The sequence below is a fragment of the Tachysurus fulvidraco genome, chromosome 14 (genome assembly GCF_022655615.1).
Source record: "Tachysurus fulvidraco isolate hzauxx_2018 chromosome 14, HZAU_PFXX_2.0, whole genome shotgun sequence".
Lineage (NCBI taxonomy): Eukaryota > Metazoa > Chordata > Actinopteri > Siluriformes > Bagridae > Tachysurus > Tachysurus fulvidraco.
In genome coordinates, this window is record NC_062531.1 from 8,864,216 (window position 1) to 8,883,403 (window position 19,188).

At 35.4% G+C, this 19,188-nt stretch overlaps 2 protein-coding genes across 4 annotated transcripts in view; both read left to right on the forward strand.

Annotated features, from left to right (window-relative positions):
• The window catches only part of LOC113655745 (CMRF35-like molecule 9), a 2,951-nt gene extending 2,031 nt beyond the window's left edge, over nucleotides 1-920 (forward strand). For both annotated transcript variants that reach the window (XM_047799941.1, XM_047799942.1), the window contains exon 7: nucleotides 143-920. In XM_047799941.1, coding sequence (XP_047655897.1) covers nucleotides 143-298 — 156 coding nt within the window. In that variant the 3' untranslated portion in view covers nucleotides 299-920. The remainder of the gene's footprint in view (nucleotides 1-142) is intronic.
• A 3,909-nt stretch (nucleotides 921-4,829) lies between these two features.
• On the forward strand, nucleotides 4,830-15,400 carry rap1aa (RAP1A, member of RAS oncogene family a). Of its 2 annotated transcripts, XM_027166507.2 has the most exons (9): nucleotides 4,889-4,974; nucleotides 6,666-6,734; nucleotides 11,521-11,608; nucleotides 11,810-11,878; nucleotides 12,368-12,424; nucleotides 12,648-12,788; nucleotides 13,404-13,547; nucleotides 13,783-13,913; nucleotides 14,559-15,400. In XM_027166507.2, exons 3-8 carry the CDS (start codon nucleotides 11,552-11,554, stop codon nucleotides 13,870-13,872), a joined length of 558 nt encoding a protein of 185 aa, XP_027022308.1. In that variant the 5' UTR covers nucleotides 4,889-4,974; nucleotides 6,666-6,734; nucleotides 11,521-11,551; the 3' UTR covers nucleotides 13,873-13,913; nucleotides 14,559-15,400. The 2 variants fall into 2 exon arrangements, with proteins under 2 accessions (XP_027022309.1, XP_027022308.1); XM_027166508.2 differs by lacking the exon at nucleotides 6,666-6,734 and having other exon boundaries at nucleotides 4,830-4,974.
• The last annotated feature ends 3,788 nt before the right edge of the window (nucleotides 15,401-19,188 follow it).

The window sequence follows — 19,188 nt, forward strand, 5'->3', positions numbered from 1 at the left end:
TTTCCTTTTCTACACTTTTCTTTCTTTACCTCCGTTCATATTTGCACATGTATTGAAACAGTGATGTCAGCACTAATACCATATTTTAAATCTTGTCTACACTGAAACTAACTGCCATTTCTCTCAACCTCTTTCTACCAAGGAGGACATTTTCCATGTGTATGATGAGATGTTGGCTGTGTATAGTTTAGCTGGTCCAGCTAGAGGAGCTGAATCTTCAGCCACCTACAGCACCATTCAGCTCCCTGCTCCAGTAGATAATGATTTCAATCCATACTCTCTTGTATCTCCTCACTGAAACCAGTTACAGCATATTATATATGTGTGGTGCAAAATATACAAAGGAATACCGTAATACGCATTTCATGATAATAAGCTCAAGTTTTCTTTCTTTCTGCTTTTTTGATTAATGTTTTATTTACACTCATTTATCCCTCATATATTTAAATAACTAACAAGACTTGATATGATTTATTTAGAATTTGTTATATGCATGTTATATTTAGATAAGGCTGAACTTTCTTAAACATCCTGTGATGCTTCCTGTGTGATGCATGGAATAGATTTTATTCTGTATGCACCTATTGCATCTATTGCTTGCTGCATTCAGTGACAACCCACAAGTCTTGTTTACTAATGTCTAAGTAAATGTTCTATGATTGCACCTAGAGAAAGGGGCTGAACTGTGAAATGCTCCACTATAAATTCACTGTTTTAAAAATGTCTTCACTCTGGGTGACACTTTTTACACTTTGACACTACATATGTGTCTAATATCAAACGGTATAATAAATCTCAGTATGTTACTTTGTCTGGAGTGGGTTTAACACAAAGCTAATGATAGTTTAATAGATACATAAATATAAGTCAGTTGATTATATACATTTTTGTCTTGTTTAAAATAAAGTATTAAAATGGAATTTGTTCTGTTCTCCTATGGTCATTAGTTCACCCAGACATTGTAACTGGGTGTCTAGAAATAGTTTAACAGGTCTTTCTTACCTTTAATTGGCAGATATGATCCACAACGTAAATTTCACGCTGATAAATAAAATACAGTATATTTCATGCATATAACAGGACTTCACTGGGTTACAGTGAAGTTAGAATCTATACACACATACTCATACAGAGAGAGAGAGAGAGAGAGAGAGAGAGAGAGAGAGAGAGAGAGAGAGAGAGAGAGAGAGAGAGAGGATTTATGATGAGATGGGGGGTCCTGATCTTTCCTTCTTCTTCACTACACCTGTTTCCTCAGCTATATTTAAACAAAGAGTAGTCAGGAACTGTTTCTGGAAATTCCTGAGGTCTGGTTTGGGTCAAACTGTAGCACTGTGCCTTCTACAGGGGAACCTGAATTTGTAATACACAATTTATGACAGAGTGTTTAGGGGTTTTAGATGTGGAACAATGTAACTCAATACCTAAGGCTCATGGGTGGAATAAGAGGCCCTGAAATAGTATGCATTTTTGGGAAATGGGAAGAGGGCTTGTATGGGTATAAAAAATATGTTCTATTCTAAAACATTCTACAGCTTTGCAGGTTCTACATCTGGGCTCTAACCTAGCTATTGCAAAACACGGATCTTCCGCCACCATTTCTTTCATTGCCTCGGTTTTGTGCTTTGGGTGCAATTTTTATCTTCCTTGACACATTAAGATTGATTTCACTGATAGATTTAAAACAATTTATAATATGAAAAGTAACAATATTATAATATTTTATAATCATATATACGAATAGAAGATCGTTTCTTTGTCTTACGAGAGCAAAGTTACTGTACTGAATATGTAAGGAGAGTGCAGTTCATTTACTATGACTTTTGTAACTTGATGGACAACAAACTAATTTTGCTTCTGTATGCGCCTTTTGTCATCAGATCATCATCAGATCAAACCTGGCCAGCCAATAGTAAAATGTCTGACTACACCCTGCACAAATATTTCAATGTAAGCCTATAGAAATGTGTTTAAGGATGGAGTTTTCCATCAATGATGGAACAGTAAGCTTTAGAAGTTACTAATCTTCTGGGGTGAAATGGTGTTAATTTTTAGACGGTCTCGTAAAATATTAAATATATCACGTCCATGAATTAATATTTACAGGCCTCAAACCTAGTCACACGCTGTGCGACTTGAGCTCAAGGATTGTCATACATAATCAGGAAAACAGATAAGACTCCAAAGCTTAAACTTTCTTGACAACACTTATGCCATTTGGGTGCACATTAGTATTTTACCCCATATAATAAAGTATTTGCCCCCCCAAAATATTCGGATCTAACCTGGCCACCCCTTTGTATAACGTCTGTGTACACCCTGCGCAAATATTTTATAAATAAACATATTTCACGCGTTTTAGGGTGTTTATATATATATAAACACCCTAAAACGCGTGAAATAAAACAATAAAACGTAACTAGATTTGTAAAGTTCGTCGCGACAAACTTTGATGTTGGCTTTGACGGTGCAAGTATTCGAAAAGGCCGAGTGGACAGAAAGATTGTGAAAGCTACTGGACCACTAGAGTGCCAATACTATTGGAGGTGAGCAGAAATGAGCATGTGACCTCACGTGACTTCACGTGACATGACCATAATACCTGTGGGGCCGTTCCCCTCATTGTGCTGAGTGTTTTGATATGTCACATGTCCATGTTGTGCAAATTTTTAATTTCACTTGTTTTGGGGGCGGGCTACATGTGACATCACGTGACGTCACGTGACGTGACCAGAATACCCGTGGGGCAGTTCCCCTCATTGTGCTGAGTGTTTTGATATGTCACATGTCCATGTTGTGCAAATTTTTAATTTTGCTTGTTTTGGGGGCGGGGCTACATGTGACATCACGTGGCGTCACGTGACGTGACTAGAATACCCGTGGGGCCGTTCCCCTCATTGTGCTGAGTGTTTTGATATGTCACATGTCCATGTTGTGCAAATTTTTGATGGTGGCTTAGTGGGTAGCACATTCGCCTCACACCTCCAGGGTCGGGGTTCGATTCCCGCCTCCGCCTTGTGTGTGCGGAATTTGCATGTTCTCCCCGTGCCTCGGGGGTTTCCTCCGGGTACTCCGGTTTCCTCCCCCAGTCCTAAGACATGCGTGAGTGAATGAGAGCGTGTGTGTGTGTGTGCCCTGCGATGGGTTGGCACTCCGTCCAGGGTGTATCCTGCCTTGATGCCCGATGACGCCTGAGATAGGTACAGGCTCCCCGTGACCCGAGGTAGTTCGGATAAAGCGGTAGAAAATGAATGAATGAATGAATAATAATAATAATAAGCTTATAACGGAAATCAGAATGTTGGCTTCTACAAAGCCAACATAATAAAACAAGAGTGTGAAGGCATTTATGTACTTAGTAAAAACAGATTGCACACCAACATGTACCAACCTTTTCTGGATATTTTACATATATTTATTTTATATATACTGCTATAGATTGGTATATATATATATATATATATATATATATATATATATATATATATATATATATATATATATATATATATATATATATATATATATATCAAATGTATATCAGCAGATTGTACCAATCTATAGCTATATTATTATATATATACTGCTATAGATTGGTACAATCTGCTGATATACATTTGGTATATACATATATATATATATATACATGGGCGTAAATCCCGGGGGGGAGGGGGGGGACATGCCCCCCCCCCCATCCGAGGATTGTCTCCCCCCCCAAAAAAAATTATTAAAAAAAATATCGCACTCTCTATTATGAAAAATATACGTATGTATACCTAAATAATTGTCTAAGTAGAAAAAAACCCGCACAAAAAATACATTTAGAAACAGTTGAGTCCCCCCTCCCTTCCTCACAGTGGTTTGACCCACTGCCTGCTTTCCCAGTACATCTCATCTACTCTGCACACACGAGTCAGGTGTGTGGCTGCGGCTCAATTAATATTAAACTCCTTTAAGTAGGGGATTTTATTCACCTTAAATAAAGCGATTCTCTTTAATGTAGTTGATGCAGACTCGTTCATAATTTAGTTGCGGCAAAAATGCTGATTACCGATGTTTTTTTCCATGAATATGCTATGTTAGCGATTAAAATATTACTTATCTAGTTAAAATTAGCTTGTTTACTTGCTTGTTACACAGTGCACTGTAACTAACACGCCAAAGCCGTTTCCCATGCATTGTTTTATTTGGGACGACTTGGCATAATGTTAACTTAACATTAACGGCCACAATTAGCATATTGTTTAGCTGTGCATTTACAAATGAGCACTGTGCTACGTCCGAACTGACCTCACTGTATTTTTTTGTATAATCAATTTCTTTTTAAGTGTCTTAATTAATTTTAAATAAAATTTAAAACCTTTTTTAATTACTTGTTTTTATTGTTGTGATTATTTTTTTATGATAGTTTTACTTTCTTTATGTAAAGCACTTTGAATTACCATTGTGTATGAAATGTGCTACAGTATAAATAAACTTGCCTTGCAGTGTCATAGACTAGATAAAATGACTACAATAATAATGATAGAAGCAAAGTTTTTCACTGTGGGGACATATCTTTATAAGTACAATTTAACTATTATTTGTGTCCCCCCCCCCTTCAAAAATTGTTCATGAGAAATTTTATATTTATTGTCCCCCCTACTCTTAAATGAAATTTACGCCCATATATATATATATATATATCAGCAAATTGTACCAATCTATAGCAGTATATATAAAATAAATATATGTAAAATATCCAGAAAAGGTTGGTACATGTTGGTGTGCAATCTGTTAAGTTTTACTAAGTACATAAATGCCTTCACACTCTTGTTTTATTACGTGAGGAGTGCCGTGTGCGCTGCTCGGGTCAGAGAGTCTCCGACGTTGCCCTTTTAAGGACGCTGTGGGAAGCAGGAGAATGACGTTTACAGGCGCGAGCTCGGAGTCGCTGCTCTCAGCGCCAGGCGGAGCGGCGAGAAACAACGCACGGTGAGTTCCACTGCTAACTTTATCTCTTATCAAACTTAGTCGTGTGTACGAGTCTGTCCTGAGACAGCGCTATAATAACGAATAACCGTCACAGTAATGGGATTTCGAATGAATCTGCATAGCTTCGAAATAAATAAAAAAAACAACAACAGGAGAATACGGTGTTACTGAGGCGTACAGCCGGCGCAAAGCTAGTGAGCTAAAGTAGCTAGCAGGCGTCGTTAGTCCCGTATAAACATACCACAGTGTTTGGTTAGCTAGCTAACACTGGTCGGGGTTAGCAAGCTAAAGCTAAAAGAGTGGCGCTCGCTCAAATATGGCGGCGAAGATGAGATACCGCTACACATTTAGCGACAACTTTCTTTGCGGTCCTCAGAAACGTATCTTGTGTATTGTGGTCTAATTGGTTAACGAGGATTGACAGCCGAAGGGAAATAAAACTGGCGTAGCTGCCAGCGAAATAGGTTTGTGTTATCTAGCTAACTTAGTTAGCTAGCTACTCGTCAGTTAGCTGTCCGCATTGAGTTTGGCTTTAGCCAGGAAGCTAACCTAGCAAAAACTTCTTAAAAGCATTTTTGTCTATAGCCAATGAGCTTATCAGGTTTAGAAAGACTAATAAGAATAATAAGAGCTTCTATCACTTCTAAGAGTCTTGTTACCACGTTTATATCGTTTTTAAATGGACGAAACATGCCATGGTTTAGCCCTGTTACAGTTACAACAGTCAGTTATTCATATGCTAGTTATTTACATATATGTTTCATGTTAACTTAATGTAATGGGTGTGAGACACAAACGCACAACTCTGGTGTAAATGCTTTTGGAGTTTTGTAATGAATTATACCAATTTTTGCAATGATGTCTATTATTATTGTTATTAGTATTATGATGATGATGATTATTAATATCATGTTAGTGTTTCTTTGGATTGGCTCAGACCTCTGTAAAGCATTTAGCACTCATTTTTATCATTGATTTTGATATTAATGATGGTTGAAACAGTGTAAACCTTTAACAATGTAGAATGTACACTCTCTTAACTTCTGTATTATGTTATCTTAACTATCTCTTCCACACTGTGCAAATATGAACATTCTTTTTTGTAATGGGAAGTTGGAGAAGTCACAAAGTAAAACCAGTATTTTGTAGGCCTTTAATGAGTGTCCTATTGTGTAGCTCTATGAATGCTTACAGAATTTGCAGAAGTAAAACTGTCTGGTTTTTAAAAAAAAAAATGTTTTCAGTGATAGTCATAAATGAAACCCCTCAACAAGTTTAATAATACATGTTTTTTTTGGAGGATGTTACTTTTATACAGTTTGGTTGAACAGACAACTAAAAGTTTCCAGGTCTCTATTTGTGTTGTACACAAATTCTAGTCATGTATGCAAGGCTAGTCATGGGTGATGACTGTCACAGTGCTAATTATTGCTTGGTTGCCTAACAAACATTAACTGAAGATACATTGCCAAGTTATGCTGAAAATTCACCAGACAAACCTATTGTTATTTATTTTGGTTTAATCCAGGTGTGTCCTTCTGTGTTCTGGATGCTGTATGGTCAAATATGTCTAATACTGCTAGTGTATTTGTTGGACCATATCTGCTTAGTAGTGTTTAAATAGCAGGAAGCCTCTTGGGCTCTTAGCAACCTCTCACAGTGGCATTTCATAATGTTTACTGGTTACACAGGCAGCCGAACAGATGATCCTGACAGTGGCTTCTGTGATTCACTAACACCCCTTCGACTGTTCATTACAGGTTTGTAACATGATGTAATCTGTTTAATATAGGCCTTGCTCATTATTACTTTGAGTAGAGCAGTACAGCATTCTTGTGCTACAGCATGTGTTGTATTTAAAAAAAAAAAAAAAAAAAAAGATGGAAGGAGTTTTCAGCCTTTATTGAAATTTCCAGAAACTTGAATGTGTGTGTATGTGTGTTTTTTTTATATTTTAAAAGGAGGGAGCTCAACTTGCTTGAAAAGATTTTTTTTTTAATCTAAACATATGAGCAGTTATATATGCAAAATACATTATGTGTACAATAGTATCACTCGGTATATTTCAGTTTTACTGAGGAGTCATCCATGTTTTATGAATCTTTCTTTATTTTTTTCACAATCACTTTTGATCGTTCTGCCTCTTAAATTTACCTTATTAACTAGCTTGTGGTACACAAAGGTCTGAAACCATATTCTTACCAGAAAATAAAAGTGGAAATAAAAGTTCTACGGGTAAGAATGATTATTTTAACAAAACATTTGTTCATAAAACGTGCTTTTTTTAAGCCATGTTTTTGTCAACATGTTTTGAAATCATAGTTTATCTGTGATTTAGTATTTTTGGGTGTGATAAATGTAAATTATGTTTTTTTTTATTGTGTGTTGTATTGATTGCCAGGCTGTATGTTTGATGCATTGGAAACTGATTAGAGTTTAGCTAGTATTTCATTTATTTATTTTTGATCCTTTAGGTAGATTTAATCAAAAAATCTTTTGCTAAAGTTTTAGAGCAAAAATATTTTGTGCTTTTTAAAAGTTTTTCTTCAAGTTGACATTTTTGGTTTTTTTTTATGTAAAGACATCAGAAAATAACATCTGTGTTTTGTGACTGTGTGTGATTTGCAAAAATAAAATATATTCAAGGTTTGTCTGGTTTCGGAGGTTAGGGATTCTGGTTGATTTGAATATATTCAAACATGTTACTGTATATACGATATAGTGTTAGGGTTAGCTGACGGGTGTTAATTTTGTCCAGATCTTGATATTTAAAATTCCACAAATTGAAAATGAACTGTTTGTTGTTGCTTTTATTATCTTTTAATCAGGATTTAAATTAAACAATTTAAACAAGCTATATACGGCTTATGGGATTGTTTTTGCTGACAGGCTTGTAAAATATGAAACCTCATTTAGGGCTATACAAAAATGGATTAAAATCATGTAATATAGCAATGTAATAAAAACATGATCTTCATTAAATTTTGAACGTAGAATAATTCAAGAACAGCATCTTCACAATTCTAAGCCATCAATTCATGATCCATATTTCATGAAGAATTGTTAATCATTAACAGGCGGTGACTTTTTCTTTTAGTAGAAGCTTGGTCATAGAAAATATATATACATACATACATACATACATAGACATAGAAATATGTGACTTTGTGTAGGTTAGACTGTAGAAATTACCACTTGCAGTTTTAGAACTGATTACAGAATTCATGTAGGATTTGTCTCTCTTTTGCTATGTTGCAAAGTATTGACAAGAACAGGATTGTGTGATTTACATTGCTGCATAAATGAACTCAACTGAAAACAGATCTTTCAATTTACCTGTTAGTCAACAATTAGATGAGTATATTAAGGGTCTGTTCCATGCATTGTGCAGTCAAAGGTGATCTTTGTGAATATGTGAAATTATAATGCAGTCAGGTTTAGTTTTCAGCCATAGTATTTCAACACCAAAACTATAACCTGTATATAAAATATAGCTAGCCAAGCGATGGCCAAACAATTTATTAGTTACAGACAAATCGGTACAATAAACTATACTTTATTTTACTAGCCATTTGACTAAGGGTAACCGAGAATAAAGGCTTTGACAGTGAATTCTGGATTTTATGGACTATTGAGTGAATGCAGGTGTGAAACAATAATCTCTTGTTCTGGTCCTTTTAGTCCATATGGGAATGTTTTCTGTAGGTGGTGAGCTATTTTCTGTGGGCTTATAGATATCTGTTCAAATCAATCTGCAAATACTACAAATAATAAAAGAACTTGGTTTATTTTGCTAGTGAAAATGTGACAGTGAATCAGTAATTGAAAACATAGTCACTTGCTGTTGAGTTTTCATTTCCTGTTACCTGTTTTAGTTGAGGTATCATGCATACATCCTTTGTGTGTGTCTGTGTGTTTAGGCAGGACATTTGAGTTTTTTTGCACACTCCCCAGGATGCTGTATAGGGTGTGGCCAGTCCTCCTACTCAGGAAAACCACAAAGCAGTTCAACTTGAGCAGTTGAAGATTACAGTTGTGTTCAACATTATGAATGCGGTTACAGAGCTTACAAAATATTTAATAGAAAGCTTTATTGGTTATGCATCACTGAACAGTATAATATTTTGTGCATTCCAGCTGCAAAAAGAGAAATGTAGTTTTATTTAAAGTTTACTTTATACATAATATGGTGTGAAAGTATAGAGAAGTAATGTAAGCAACCCTAACCTGAAAAGAAGTGAAGTTTAAAATATGATCATGCATTTTTCTTTTGTCTTTGAAGCCAAAAGGGTTTCAAACCCTTGCCAGTTTAAGATGGTTGTTTGTGTGGGGGAGAGAAAGCAGCATAATAAGCACTTTTTGCAACCACTTTAAGCTTTTATCAGTTTGGCAAAAGAGTTGTTAGTCTCCAGTTTACAGCTTTACTATGTTGCTGCCAGTTATCAACAGCCAGCTTATCTACATGGCTGCCTTTGACACCGAGCTGCTACTAACACACATGCTTGTACAGGACTGCTGACTGTTTCACATTTACCATAACCTCTATGTTCTTACCTAATCCACAGCACCAGGAGGGTTAGAGCTATAATAGCATTTAGCAGTTATAGTAGCATGTTAGGGTATGGTCACGCCTCTAAATTTACTATACACTTCGATATCCATTCTATTGTAAGATGATCATTGCATTAATAAAGTGTGTGTGTGTGTGTGTGTGTGTGTGTGTGTGTAGTGATTTTATGTGTGTGTGTGTGTGTATATATATATATATATATATAAAGCTAAGTTTGCAGTGCCACTATAGCTATATAATATATATACTAATATAATCATTTCAGTTTCTGCATCTTGTATAGATGTGTAATGAGACACTTTTAGTTCAGTACACATTCACACTAATACAAGTGCTTATTTGTTTCCTGGTGAAAGAGGACAATGCTTGCTTCGTGCCACTCTGCCATCTCGCTCCCATGCAGGGGCGTGCATTAGCAATGCTAATGAACTGTGTGTGGTTGGCACTTCTAGACTGTATATAATGAGCAGTATTCCTATACCACCTTTATTTAGTTAGATTTGCTGTAAAGTATTTGATGTTGAGTTTATTTAGCACAACATTTATTTTAATTTGTCTTTATCTCATTCTCCATCTACTGCATTATTTTAGTCCCTGACTGAACATTTTGCTAGTCTTCGGTGTGCACACGTGCATGTACCTCTTGTAACAGTCCTTCTCTGTCACTAAGTGAAGAACCTCACCAAAGTTTTATTATTCAAAGGCTTATTTCTCATGTCAAAACACTTTATGTATTTTATTTAATTATTTAGCTGTCTTATCAGGAGGCTATAGTTGCATTAACTGCTATCTTATAGCATGTCATTGAGTGCCTTGCTTATCCAACTTATAAGACGTTAATTGTAACACTCAACGTCAACTTTTTCCCCCAATTAGAAATAATTCAAACAAGCTTACAAAAGCACTGCTGCATATGTTTCAGTAGTTACAAGTGAATTTAGTATTTCAGTTCCTTTTTCACAGCACCTAATCACTGCTTTCAATAACCACTAACTTCTGTTAAAGGGATATAAGGAGCCCTTGGTATCAGTGCTGTGTGCATTTTTATTTTTATTCTGCATAAATGCTTGTGTGTTTTAGGGCATATTAATATATTCTGGATGCCTTAAATAAAAGGGTTATAATGACACAGCTGTGTCTTGAATGACGACGTCTTTTTTTTTTTTAATAAATAAAAAACTTGTGTGTGACTTAGGGTGTAGTGGGGCATAGTTAATGTGAGTAGTGTCAAATGATTTTGAGCAAGAATGAGAGTGTAGGTTTGCTGTCCTTATATGGCTTGTTTAGCATGAAATGGTGCAGGGAAAGACCCAGGCTGGGAGAGTAAGCAGTGGAGACTAAGTGAGTGGTTATAAATTTGTCATTGATTCATTCCTGTTATTGCTAGGGAACTTTCAGGAAAACACAAAATGAGGCACAGAGCTAGGGCAACATATTGACTCAGTGTACATGCATAAGATGGAAATATATTCAATTTAATCTATGGGCTAATGTAACCAAAGGAGACTAATGAGGGAAAAGGTCACATGTACAAACATTTTGCTAAATAATAGATCATTTTTCAGTACAAAGGAGTCAAAGTAAAAGAATGAGCATCAGTCTCTTGTTTTGACAACTTGGTGGAAATGTAAATGAGAGAGGACAAGAAGACAGAAACTGAAAAAAGTCTGAAACTTGATTCAGTGTGTCAGTGGCAACCAGGACTGAAACTAATATATGTTCCTTTTTATGACCACTTCCTAACATGTGTGACCACTTTTTTAACCAAATCTACATTTCAGTTTTTGGTACCTTCTAAGACTAAGAATAAATAAGTTTTTATTTTTTGTTTAATTCTTTATTGCTGATATGAATGATATCCATCATGGAGAAAGTAAACAAAATTATCTCAATTTGTATAGACATATACTACAAACAGAACAAATTTACAAACAGCTCAACTGGTGTTCTTGCTGATGTTTGTTCTCTCTTTGTAGGCTGTAGAGGTGTGTGCCAAGAGACCCCAGCATGCGTGAATATAAGCTTGTGGTCTTGGGCTCAGGAGGTGTGGGGAAATCTGCATTGGTAAGAGAAATTGCACATACTAATCTATTGCATATGATGATTATCTTCTTTGAATCTTTGAAGACTCGCACAAACGTCCACTGTTATTAGATTAGCTCACTGTTCATTGGTGCGTAAAATAAGATTTCACTCTTTTTGAACTGCAGCCATGCTATGGATTGGCCTAATGGTGGTTATTTCTGCTTTTCTTTTTCTTCACAGACAGTGCAGTTTGTTCAGGGTATATTTGTGGAAAAATATGATCCGACAATAGAAGACTCCTATAGGAAGGTAAAACAAGGTTTTGAAAACGTGTACATTTTTCATGTGTGTTTTGTATCCGGAACAATGTACACACAACAATGTTATTTCATGTTGAAAATATGTTTTCCTCAAATCTTCACTTTTGTTGGATCAATATGTGAAAATACTGGGAAAGAGATTTCATTGCTAGCTTTGCAATGAAAAACCTCTCAGTTTTAGAGATCTGAAACCTGTCTGACAGATGTGGGGATGTACTGGGATCCCACAAGAACCAGAGAAAAAGCCATGAGAATGTGTGGTTACACTCCTGCAGGTGGGAGGGGGCTGTCAGATATGAAGCTTGAGACAAAGACTTTACTTATTTATTTATTCATTCTTCTTCATGTCCTCTTCCTTAACAACACAGCACTTGTATCTGAGTAATCTTATATCAATTACCTGTGAGTAATCTCTGTGCCTTTGTGTTTGCTTACATTTGCCTTGGTGCATTCTTAAATATTCTGATTCTCATTCTAGCAAGTAGAAGTGGATGGACAGCAATGCATGCTAGAAATCCTTGACACAGCAGGCACAGTAAGTACAGTATTGACTTTTACTCATTACAACACAGTAAAACGTAAACCCCAGATTAAAACATGTTACATGCCAGGTTAAGAATAGTCACTTAAGAATTTTGGGACTCCTAGTTCCTTTATCAAATAATTCATTTCTGATGAGCCTGTAAAATTTACTGCTTATTTATTTCACTGCTGTGATTGAGGCTTTTTAAACACTGTTGCATTTGTATGTGTTATAGGAGCAGTTTACAGCCATGAGGGATCTGTATATGAAGAACGGACAGGGCTTTGCTCTGGTTTACTCTATCACTGCACAGTCCACCTTTAATGACCTTCAGGACCTGAGAGAACAGATCTTAAGAGTCAAAGACACAGAGGATGTGAGCACTACTGTGGCATTATTTATTTATTTATTTATTTATTTATTTATTTTTATTTTTATTTTTATTTTATTTTATTTTATTTTTTTATCATATCCGAACCTGAATCTAAGCCTAATGTTAGTCCTGAGAAACCAGAGGTTTCATTTCTAAATCTATATCACACAGAACATGTGTTAAAAGTTCATGTATGTTGGACACAAAGCAATATCACCAGCTTGTTAAGAAATTTGTCATGCCAATTTTAACAATTTACACCAATACACCAATTTCAGTTTAACTTTTCTGGATTTTAGACCACTGAAGTGAAAGATGCAATCATCTTGATTTATGTATTTTTGTGAAAAATCAGAATTACTGTTTGTTTGCCCCTTGTTTGAATTCAGTCAGTACAAACATTTTGTTTCTAATAAGAATAAATTCAAAAATTCATCCATTAATCATTCATTCAATGAATGTGTACTAGTTGAGTGATTCGAGCAATTTGTTCATGAACTGCATGACAAGACTTTTTGAAGATAACTTGTACAGAATTTAAGATCAAAATGTAAATTATAAATATTTCATAAATGTGTCCCTTGAACTAATCCCTTTCTCCCCGTCTCTCTGACTAAGGTGCCAATGATTCTGGTGGGGAATAAATGTGATCTGGAGGATGAGAGAGTTGTAGGGAAGGAGCAAGGCCAGAACCTTGCTCGCCAGTGGAATAACTGTGCCTTTCTAGAATCCTCCGCCAAATCAAAGATCAACGTCAATGAGGTGAGGTTCACTACACTTTTTACTTTTGATTAAAGAGATTCATGTCTGTGTGCACTTGTCAAAATGTCTGCTGCTTTGTAAATTTGATATTTCATGCCCAGAATCATTATGGGCTGTGTGATAAAAGCTTTCCTAGTGAGAAGCTACAGTTGTCTAAGATTAGGTTTCTTCTGCTGCTGTGGACACACTACCATTTACAGCTCCTAGTAATTAATTGCTTCTTTGTTTGTGACAGATCTTCTACGACCTTGTCAGACAGATTAATAGGAAAACGCCGGTGGAAAAGAAGAAAGCCAAAAAGAAGTCTAATTGTACACTGCTTTAAAATGCACATAAACATCCTCCCTAGCAGCAGTTCTGAGCCAGGTAACCAGTACTATGGTTTATCTCTGGTATTTTATTTCTATGTGGTGGTTAATACAGTTCTTGTTAATGTGATAGGAAAAACACCTTTCGTAGAATTTTGCCTTTATTATAATAAAAAAAATAATTCAAAGTAAGATAATTGACAATATTGTTTCCTCTTTGTATTCTGTCACTGGTGGTAATGATGTGATTTTAATATTGATGGTTATAGCTTCTAGTCAGCCACTGTCTTAACATTTAAAATAAATTGTCATTGGGTTTGATCAGGTTTTGGTGGTTTCTGTAGAAATAGTAAAAAAGTAATGTTGTGTGCTTTAAAGAAAACAGCAGGTTCTGTATAATATTCCAGCATTATCAGTGGCTGAATTGATAAACTTTATAAAACAAGAATAAGGCTTTAATACAGAAAGATACATGAACATATAGATGCACAGCTACCTCACCACCTGCTGGTGGTAACTAGTGCAACAGCTTATCTGCATTTTCAATGTTCTTTAGGCTCTGATGATCAGAAAAAATTAATATCCCATTGGATGCTATTATGGAAAAAATAAACATTTGCATGGCCTAATATATTTAGAAAATTCGAATTATTTAAATAATAGAAAATTGACACCCATGCTTGTTTTCTATTTATTTTCCCAGAATGCTAAGATGAAGACCTGTTGCCCTACTGGCCGGCATTCCAGCCCCATTCAGTAGTTATTGGAAACAACGTTGGCAAAGGCAGAACATGATTAAGACACTCCTCAGCTTACAGAAAGGAGTGAAGAGAAGATTAACTTCTCACATGTTCAACATTTCTGCTTTTCCTTCCCAAAATAACTTTTTCCCCTCTACCCCAACCCCCATGCTACAGACATGATACATGATAAAACAGAAATGAGTGGTCTTTCTATAGCTCTTACAATTTTTTGCAATTGCCATTTTTAAAGAAGGACTATAGGAACCGGACACTTGTGGCTTCATTCTGGAAAAGTGGTTAACATCCTGTTCATTAATACCTTTCAGAAGCATGACCATGTTTAAAAATAATCATAGTAATGTTTGCAAAAGTTAATTCATGATCATATGCTAGCCTTTTTTTGTGTTTTATTCCCATCATCATGACCAAGCCCTTTTCATCTTGCTATTAATTGTTCCAGAAGTGCATCTGGGGCTATACACGCTTCTCCCAACTGGACCAGCTCATTATCAAGTTACATACTTTTGCCCGAATTACTTTTTTTTTTCCTTAGTTGAATTCTCAATGATTTTTCATATTTCCCATAATTTATGATAAATTCCATTTTCTGCATAGAGAGGTTTTGGAAAATGGTCCTTTTATAAAGAGATGGGCAGAAATAACACATGGGTATCTTTGTCTCACGCTGAAAAATATATTGTACTAAAATCAACTCTAATTTCTTCTTGTGTTGTCCTGTCATACTGAAAGTGGTAATTTTTCAGCTTTTATGAACGATTAAATTTTAGTACATTTTCATTAAGTTTTTGGTCTTTTGTATTTTGTCATCATTTTTTTTTTCACACTTGGATCTCAAGGATCTGTTCTGTGCCTCTATAAGGAGAAGAATGAAAATGGGTCTATAATAATATTGACTTCTCCATCTATAACCAATTAACAGTAAATAGTTCTGCCTTGTCAATAACCGTAAACCATACAGAAGAAAGAGAATATTTTCATACATTTGATTTGATGGTTTCCTTCTTGATGATTTTCTCCATATTGTCATGGTGATACTAGGCTGCCCCTTATTTTAATTGTATTTTATTTTTGATTTAATAATTATTTACACTTCTATATTAATATAATTTATTTCATATTGAGTGTGTGTACATTTTTAGGTTTGTAGACCCCACAATAAAATGTTCTGTTATTCCATGAAGTACGATTAAAAAAAATCTCAAGAAAGTAAAACAAATTTAGTAGGTTCCTTGTCAGCTTTATTTTTCATCAACATTTCTCAGCAGTGCTTAAATTTTGGTTAGGAACAGACAGGAGTTGTGGGTTGTCTGTCACCATATTTTGTCCACTAGAGGGTAGTAAATCACTGGCTTTGTTCATCCTGATGCTAAATACTAGTTGCTAGTCATTTGCTTTAAAGGTTGTAATGTCCAAAGAGCATTCTTTTAATGAATAGCACTTCTGTCAGCATTTTATCTAGATTACATTACTGATTCCAGGCTATTAATTTCTCAATTCCAAGTATTTTATTGACCTTTTGAGGTTCATTCACTGCAGTAAAATGTCCATATGTATCTGTAAATCTGAGAGCACTTTCAAGCACGATTATTAATTTCCCAAAGTATTTTGTTGAAAGGGATGAAATCGACAAAAGTGGCTCTCTGACAATTCAGATTTGGACTGAATCACATCACTCGCACAGAGTTTTGTGTTTCACTACCAATACACTCACTGCAGTGCTTTCTTAACTTGTTTCTTCTTCTTCGTCTCCTTATTGACTGTTTCTGTGAACTGGACAATGAATTGTGAGACTAGCATGTTAAACCCACACTGATCAAGACCTGGAAATGAACTTTTAATCAAGACTATTGTGTATTAATTTTAAAAGTAAGTAAATTTTTACATTTTTTAAAGGCAGGTAAGTGGAGCAGGTTGACGTTTTTCACGTGCATTGTCTGATTTCTAAAACTATGCCACCGGTATAACATCACTGTATCATAGTACATTGATTTTATTGTGCTCATTGTACTATTATTGTTTCTGTAATAACAGCCCTCTTGTTTAACTAAAATCCTTTGAAAATTAGCAATAATCACACCTCCTTACCCAATTGTTTTATTAATGTTATATCTATATATTTTTCACTGTGGTGTGTAGTCTCTTCTGATCACAGATCTGTACTACACTGAGCTGTCAGAGACCACATAGCCCAGTGATCAAAGCCTATCAGATATAAAATTCACTGTCCTCCATGGCATCTTGACAGACTGACCTTGAGAAAGTTGCATCATTCAGCCAAACAGTGTTACTAACTGTTAAAGTGAACATTTGTGAGCTTGAGCAAGTTCTAGTGAGCTTGACTTTGTAGAATCCCTAGCCAGTGTTTAATCACAGCAATTTTAAGTCTGTAATTGAAGTGTGGTATGTGGAAACAAGTTTAGTAATTATGTGAAAAACAGAATGGTAGATGTGTTTATACCTCTACACCCCACACCCAGAACAGAACATAAACTTCTGACTACACAGTTTACATTGTAGCCCCTCATTAACATATTGCACACATACAATATGTCCTTTTTAAATAGTCACAATATCCACATTTAAGGCAGGATCTCAATGCATATTGGTGTGTCTATGATTTATAAGGAATTAGCATTTTTATATGGCACTTACTATAACCATGTAAATCAAATACATTACACTGATTATATATATTTTTTAGCAATGTTTTGAAAACCAATAAACAAGACTTTCAATCTGAGTTGAGTTTCCTAAACCCAGAAATCTAGCTTGAATTTTCAGCAACTGGACAAAGTTAGCCTCGTCATACATCGTGTAAGTGTATGTTTTCACAAGCTCGTGTGAGAATGACATGCCAACAGCTATGGAGATTGAGTAGGTGCACAAAAAAAGGTCGTAACAATATGATGTTCTAGCAATTGGGAAATGTGTAAATGGTTTGATGAACAGCTGTAAAGGTATAAAGTATGACCTCTAATGTGTTCCAACACTGGAAGAATACAATCAGGATAGATTTCTGCCCAAAGGTAACTGAATTCTATATGACCTCTCCTGCACCCACACCTGTTTACCCTGCAGGCTGGTTTTGCTTTTGAGGTGTGTGTGCATGCAAGTGTGCGTGAGTTTGCACCCTGTTATTAAAGGCTGCATTAATAGTCACTGCATTGATCATCATGTATGACTGATACTGCTGTGTGACTGCATCTGGAGCTGGAATCTACATCTGTACTTTTCTCACCATATATGATTCATAGTTTTAAAGCTATTAAGAAAGCTATTTTTTAATAGGTTTTACTGCTTGAGTTCAAAACTTACAGTAGATGTGTTATGTGAAATAAGATGCTGTAGATGCCCAGCAGGCAAGTAGATTTAAATGCTATTTATGCTGAAATATCATCTGATATATAGGCTATGGTTAAACTTTGAGCTTTGCACAAGTTTGATGCACTTACTGTAACTCTGGCTTATACTCGTTTTTCTGACTTTCACTGCATGCTGCATTACGCTTAGAACAGTTTTTACTAGACAGATTAATTTGCATGTACGGATGGGGATAATCTTTTCAGAACGAGGGACAGGCAGCATCTGGAAAATACTCATGAAACTGAGCAACATAGTCAATATTAAAGATATATAACTAACTAACTTTCTAGCACAACACCACATTTCTTAACCATTTAAAAACATTGTCTGCTACATTAATGTGCTATTATATGTGTTATTACATAACCACCAGGAGTATTTGATTTGTCACTTTTCTTCAAGAAAACATTGGCCAGCACACTGTATTTTTCTTGCCCAGAGGGCTGACTATTAGATTTTGTATGTTTTTTCTTATTTCTTGATAAATGACCATAGGTTTTGGTCAGATTACTCATCCCATGTTATATGTGGAGATTGCTTCATGTCATTTTTGGCACACATTCTTTATAAGATGAAGCCAGCCTTTGACAAGACTTTTGTCAAGACTCCATTTTAGTATCTGTTGTTCCCTGATTAATAGGTGAAATAGTTCTGCATATGCATTTAGTTAATGGAGCTGTGTTACAGTAATGTTTCATTGGTCTCTTGGTCCTCATCTAGGAAATGTGAACACACGTGCTGACATGGCTTTTGGGAGAAAGCCTGACCTGACAGTTTTAACCCAATAGCCTCCAGGCTCCCTCTCACAGCCATGTTGGAGGGAGGAAAATTCATAGTCTTCTATGAATTAAGATTTACTACACAGGATACTTGGACATATAGGAAAGAAGCATAAAAAAGTTAACATCTTTTAAGGAAAGAGGACTTTCCAGGAGTACAGTTCTTTCTGTATGATCAGATTCATGGCATTAGAGTGCTGCAGTTTGAAAACACACTGCAACATATTGTATAATCACAGATTGAGGTCAGTGGAATATGATAATATTGTTGAAGTATTTATGTACAAAAATGTCATTAAATATAAGTACATTATATCTGTGTTAACGTTATTTTTCATTGAGATTATAGGTATATTCGGTAAGCTTATGTTCCTATTGTATTTGGAAATCACAGCATTAGTATAATACTTTTGAGTCAGTGAGAAGA

Bases quoted from the DNA above. Each gene is read 5' to 3' on its own strand.
- rap1aa (XM_027166508.2), top strand. From the start codon at position 11,552: ATGCGTGAATATAAGCTTGTGGTCTTGGGCTCAGGAGGTGTGGGGAAA. The intron at 11,609-11,809 runs GTAAGAGAAATT...TTTTCTTCACAG, and splicing joins GTGTGGGGAAATCTGCATTG to ACAGTGCAGTTTGTTCAGGG. The intron at 12,425-12,647 runs GTAAGTACAGTA...TATGTGTTATAG, and splicing joins TCCTTGACACAGCAGGCACA to GAGCAGTTTACAGCCATGAG.